This window comes from Lipotes vexillifer, unplaced genomic scaffold (assembly GCF_000442215.2).
Source record: "Lipotes vexillifer unplaced genomic scaffold, Lipotes_vexillifer_v1.1 scaffold1063, whole genome shotgun sequence".
NCBI classification, from domain to species: Eukaryota; Metazoa; Chordata; class Mammalia; order Artiodactyla; family Lipotidae; genus Lipotes; species Lipotes vexillifer.
Genome location: NW_006799734.1, coordinates 3,377,093 through 3,383,192, shown reverse-complemented (window position 1 = coordinate 3,383,192; position 6,100 = coordinate 3,377,093). Strand labels below are relative to the sequence as shown.

The 6,100-nt window shown below is 43.2% G+C and overlaps 1 protein-coding gene across 1 annotated transcript in view; it reads left to right on the top strand.

Moving 5' to 3' along the window:
- The window catches only part of PLEKHG4B (pleckstrin homology and RhoGEF domain containing G4B), a 29,344-nt gene that overhangs the window by 7,825 nt on the left and 15,419 nt on the right, over positions 1–6,100 (top strand). Inside the window, 1 exon segment of the mRNA XM_007471930.1 lies at positions 4,087–4,173. Within this exon segment, the coding sequence (XP_007471992.1) occupies positions 4,087–4,173 (87 nt within the window).

Genomic DNA, 6,100 nt, shown 5'->3' with positions numbered 1-6,100 from the left:
CAGGAACAGTGATGTCGTCCCTTCACACCGTATCCGTGTCTACTGTCCGACTAAATCCGGGTGCAGGGTGGTTAGTCACCCTCGCAGACAGGAATGGAGGCCTGCAGGGGCGGCCGCCACTCACTGTGGGGTGTGGGCCCTGGTCATTGGGCGGCCAGGAGTCCCGGAGCCCTCTGGGACGGGGCCAAGGCCGGTGGTCTAGCGGTGGCCTCAGGAAGCCCCAAGCCTGGATTCCAGGTCATGAGTAGAATCCAGGGAGTCCCTGGAACAGGGAGAGAGGCACCACTGGATGTTTCAGGGACCCAGGGCCAGACGGGAGCCTGAGAACATTCAGTCTCCCTCAGATGTGTGTACACAGGGCTCCTGCGTGCCAAGCGCGGTGCTGGGGTCCGGGCTCTCAGAGGCACCTGGAAGCCTCTGCAGCTGCCCCAGCGGCTCCTGAGCTAACACTGTTTCCTCTGTTCCATCTCTAACGGTACAGCACTGGCCACTGTTCTCACCCAGGCGCCTATATTTTAGGGACGCCCAACAGAAGTTCTTTCAAGGCAAGATTTAGTGACTGAGGTTGGAGCAAGTCTGATCAGCTGGAGGGCAGAGTCTGGGGAAAGGAAAGAGGGGCCCGGCAGACAGGCTCTGCGCGGGGCGGGGCCCGGGGGAGGCCAGGCCGCAGAGGCTTAGGGAGAGGATCCGAACTTCCAGGCGAGGGGAGAGGCGGGCACAGCGTGCTGTATGCCATGCCGCGTGCTGTACCACGTGTGTGTTGTGTGCGGGACGGAGCAGAGCAGGGCCAGACAGCCAGGAAGACGCAGATGCACGTCTGCACACTCTGCGGGCGTTTCCTAAAGCGGGAGGACTGGCAGCTCTGCTCCTTTGGCATCCGATGGGAACGTGAATATCATCAACCATGAAGAGCCCATGGAATATCAGGGCTCCAGCCTCAGGCAGAGACGAGTGAGCCCTTCGCAAAAAGTCTGCCGCGCTTCCCCACCCTAGCTGTTGACCTGAGTTCTAGGCAGATCGGACCTGGCCACTTACCGGTTTCCCCAGCATTTCTTTTTGTTCAGAATTCCCTTAAATCCTGGGCCACTCAGGTCCTATGGGGGAGACAGGCCTTAGAGAGGTGGTCCCTGACCACCCACGCAACTCCCAGAGCAGAAGCTGGGAGCTGGGGAAACGTCAGCTACGTCTGGGACTTTTTATCACAAGAGAATAGTCTAAGGAGCTTCACGATGGGGTTACGAGAGGAATTCAATTCTTTTCCATGTCTGGACATAACTGTTCCACAAAGCTGGCTTTCAGACAGCCCTGAGGGCCTTGCAGAGAAAGCTGGCCTGCAAACCCCTGCCCTGTTTTTGGCTCAGCTGACAGCAAGATTTCCGATCCAGGGGGCTTCCCTGGTGGCGCGGTGCTTGAGAGTCCGCCTGCCGATGCAGGAGACGCGGGTTCGTGCCCCGTTTCGGGAGGATCCCGCGTGCCGCGGAGCGGCTGGGCCCGTGAGCCATGGCCGCTGGGCCTGCGCGTCCGGAGCCTGTGCTCCGCAAATGGGAGAGGCCACAACAGTGAGAGGCCCGCATAACGCAAGAAAAAAAAAAAAAAAAGATTTCCGATCCAAATGAGAGGAATGGAAATGAGCTGGAATTTAAGGATCATGTGTCCATATTCAATTTAAATTTTGAGGGATGTATAAAAGTACTTAAATATTTTTACAAAGGGCAAAAAATTTCAGCTGTTCTTCACATCTACCTCAAGTAAGTATGCTTCATACTTGTTAAATTATTAAAGTTCAGATACCATAAAAAGCTTTCCATTTTGAAAAGGGAATAGTGATTTTTTTCCCTTGGTGGAAGAAACTCCTGAGACTTTGCGCATCCCTTACCCCACTCACAGCAGGTAACTGTTACCTTATTAACATGGTAATTGTCATAAATCATTAACTGTTCTCTCTTATCTGAGAATTAACATTAATTCTCTTTGGAATAGTAACAAATCCTAATAGTAAAAATTCACTCAAATAGGAATATATAAAAAATATAAAACACTTTTCCAAACTGTTTGTAGTTTGAATGCATGATAACTCAAAATTTTAGCTAAACTGAGTAAGAGAAATAGAATATGGCTCTAAAATAGGAAAACAAGATTGTTCTTTTCTATGGCTTTTTTATGGCTTATTCATTCAACAGATATTTACAGAGTGTCATCCACAAGAAGCCACTTAACAAAAATATAAGTACATAGGATGAACTTAAAACAGATAAGATATCAGTTAGTCCTGAGGCCCATCCAGTAAATTCATTTCAAAATAGGGGATTACAAAAAATGTAATGTAAATGTAAAAATGTAAATGTAAATGTAAAAAATGTAAAATGTGTTTATCACTATAAGAAAGTATTAAAAAGTAAAGCCTTAGGGAATATGAATGAAGAAACACCGGGTAAATAAAAGCATTTTATTGCTGAATGATCTGGCCTCAGTGTAATCTAACAAACGGAAACAGGAGTTTGATTAAAGTCATAAACAACACTTTTTAAAAATAAGATTTTTTTCAACCAATAGAGTTGGAGCAATTGGACATCTGTGTGCAAAAGAAAAGAAAAAAAGGAAGTATTCAATACATACTTCATATGATATATAAAAATTAACTGAAAATGGATCTTAGACCTACATGTAAAATCTAAAACTGCAAAACAACCAGAAGAAAACATAGAAAATCTTCTTCATGACCTTGGTTTAGTCAACTTAGCTCTGACCCCAACAGCGTAATCCATAAAAGAAAAAAATGATAAATTGAGCTTCATCCAAATTTAAAACTTCTCCTCAAAAGACATTGTTACTAAAATGAAAATACAAAGCCAAGACTGTGATAAAATGTTTACAAAACACGTATCTGATAAAAGACTTGTAACCAGAATATATAAAGTCTCAGAACTCAATAGTAAGAAAAAAAAAGTCCAGTAAAATATGGGCAAAATATTTGAACAGACTTTACCAAAAAAAAATTTATGAACAGGAAATAGGCACATAAAAATATGTTCAGGGCTTCCCTGGTGGCGCAGTGGTTGAGAGTCCGCCTGCCGATGCGGGGGACAAGGGTTCGTGCCTCGGTCCAGGAAGATCCCACATGCTGCGGAGCGGCTGGGCCCGAGAGCCATGTCCGCTCGGCCTGCGCGTCCGGAGCCTGTGCTCCGCAACGGGAGAGGCCACAGCAGTGAGAGGCCCACGTACCGCTAAAGAAAAGAAAAAAATATGTTCAACGTCTTTAGTCACTGGAGAAATGCAAATTAAAGCCAAAATGAGATCACACATACAACTACAACCACAAACTTGACAAGAACAAGACTGTGGTGTTGCTGGTGGGATGCAGGACAGTGTAGCCTCTCGGGAAGACTATTTGGCTGTTAGTCACAAGCTAAACATACACTTAACCATAGCACCCGGCAAATCAATGGCTGGATATTTACACAAAAGAAATGAAAACTCAGTGTTTACAGGCTTTGTTTATGATTGCCAGAAACTGGAAACAACATACATGTCCTTCATTTGCTCAGGGAACGACAAGACTGTGGTGCCTGCAGTCGAGGTAACATGATGAGCAGTGAGAGGCATGAGCTACTGACCTCCCAGCAATGGGGATGCATCTCAGGGCAGTGTGCTAAGTGAGAGAAGCCGATACTGCACTGCATGAATCCGCTCATGCGATATATGGAAAGGCAGTTTACTGAGACAGAAAACAGATGGGTGATTGCCAGGGACTGTGGAGCTGGACTACAAGGCACATGAAGAAATGTGCGGGATGCTAAACTGTCTTATATCTTCATTGTGCTGGTGGTTACATGACTATAAGTTATGTCAAAACTTAGAGAACTGTACACCAAAAAGGGTGAATTTATCCTGTTAATTATAATCAATAAACCTGATTACCTTAAAATTCATAAGGGCAAATCATTTATATTCACAGCAAAGGCAACTACATTTTATGCATTTTAGGAACCTTTGGAACATACCAAAATAGAACCAATAAAAATTGGACAATTTTATTAACTCAATGAAGTTAAAAATTAGAAAGCTAATCAGTATTTCTTATTTCAGAACACATCTCCTCCCTTAATTCATAGTATTTTGCTGCTGGTGGATGAAGAATCAGCATTTAGGCCTGACAAGGATGCAACAATTCAGGTAATGGTTTTAGACCATAAGCACCAGACTGACTGATGACTCTGACAGTTAGACCCTGAGTGATGCATAAAATTAAATATCAGGGCACCTAGATGAGATAACGCACAAAAGAATTTCTGTAAGATCTAGTTGCTTCCATACAGGAGCCTGGAAACCTGTCTCCAATGCCTTGAATTCTTGCAGGACCCCTGCAGAGCATAACATTAGAAAACTTTTAAAAATCTGTTTTTTCTTCTCCACCTCATTTGTTTTCTTTCCTTCTCTTCTTGCTTCTTTCTCTTTTATCTGAAAATGTCTTTACTTTGCCTTCATCCGTTGTTTTAAAATGTTCTCTCTTCCCCTCAGATTTCTTTTCTGTTTTTCTCTATTTATTTTTATTTACTTATTTTTGGCCATGCCACATGGCTTGCGGGATCTTAGTTCCTGACCAGGAATCGAACCTGTGCCCCCTGCAGTGGAAGCACAGAGTCCTAACCACTGGACCACCAGGGAATTCCCACCCTTCATTCTTGAAGAATATTTTCGCTAGATATAGAATTCTGGCTTGACAGTAGTTTGTTTGTTTGTTTGTTTTTTCCGCACCTTACAGATGTTGTTCTGGTGTCTTCTGGCCTTCCTAGTTTCTGATGAAAAGTTCATAGTAAAAAAGTTCATCTCTAGGAAATGTGTCATTTTTCTCTGGCCACTTCTAAGATTTTCTCCTTTTTTAGCAGATTGACTATAACGTGACTTGGCATATGGTTTTCTTCTTATTTATCCTGTTAAGTTTGGCTGAACTCCTTGAACATTTACGTTTATGTTTATCACCAACTTTAGGAAGTTTTCAATCATTATTTCTTAAGAGTCTTTTCTGCTCATTCGCTCCTCTCTTTCTTGATTTCAATTACACATACAGTAGTGATACTGTCCCATAAGTCTTTGAGAATCTGGGAGGTTTTTTCACTTTTTTTCTTCTCTTTTCTTCAGATCAGATTGTTTCTATTGACCTGTCTTCAAGGTCACTGACTCCATTCAGCTATTAAGCCCATCCAGTGAGTTTTTTAGTCCAGAGATTGTGTTTTTCAGCTATAAAATTTTCAGTGGGTTTTAAAATAGATTTTCTATGTTTCTGCTGAGATTTCCTTTTCTCTCATTAATTGCAAGCATCTTTTCCTTTACATCATTGATATAGTTATAATAACTGTTTTACAGTCCTGTTGTAATTAATTACAACATCTGTGGTCTTCTCTGGGTTGATCTCTGTTGATTGTCTTTTCCTGAAGCTTCAGAATGAGTCACATTTTCCTGATTCTTTGTGTGTCAAGTAATTTTGGATTATATTTTGAACATTGTGAATGTTCTGTTGTAGAGACTCTGGATTCTATTATAAACCTTCACAGAATGCTGTTTTAGCATGCATTTAACTTGATTAGACTGAGTAGGTCCAATTACACACAACTGGAGCTCCCTTTCCCCAGCTTTCTCCATGGGGTGGATATTGACCTTCACATTCTGCCCCAGCTCTATCCTCTGGCTGTTTAGGCCAGAAAGATGCCCATTTTCTATCAGAGCTTCAGCCACTCCAGCCTCACCATATTGGCAGCCTGCCTTCAGGCCACAGCCACAAAAACAGGGAGCCACCCCATGCCAGTCCTTTTACCCAGTTTCAGTTGCCTCCATGGTGGCTTTGTTCACCCTCCAGAGCTTTCGGATGGCTGTCGTTATACTTTATCCAGAGTCTGGTTTTGTCTGGGGAGGTTCAACTCTGCCAAACAAGAAGCAGCTCATCCTTGATTCATCCTCTCACTTTTCCCTTCCTCCTCCTGCCCTTTCCCTTTTCCTGTTAACATCTTGCCGTCTCTTCTTCTCCAACTTTTCCATTCTTTTGGTCTTTCCTCTATTTCTCTCTCTCTCTTTTTTTTTTTTTTTTTTTTTTTTTTTTTTTTGT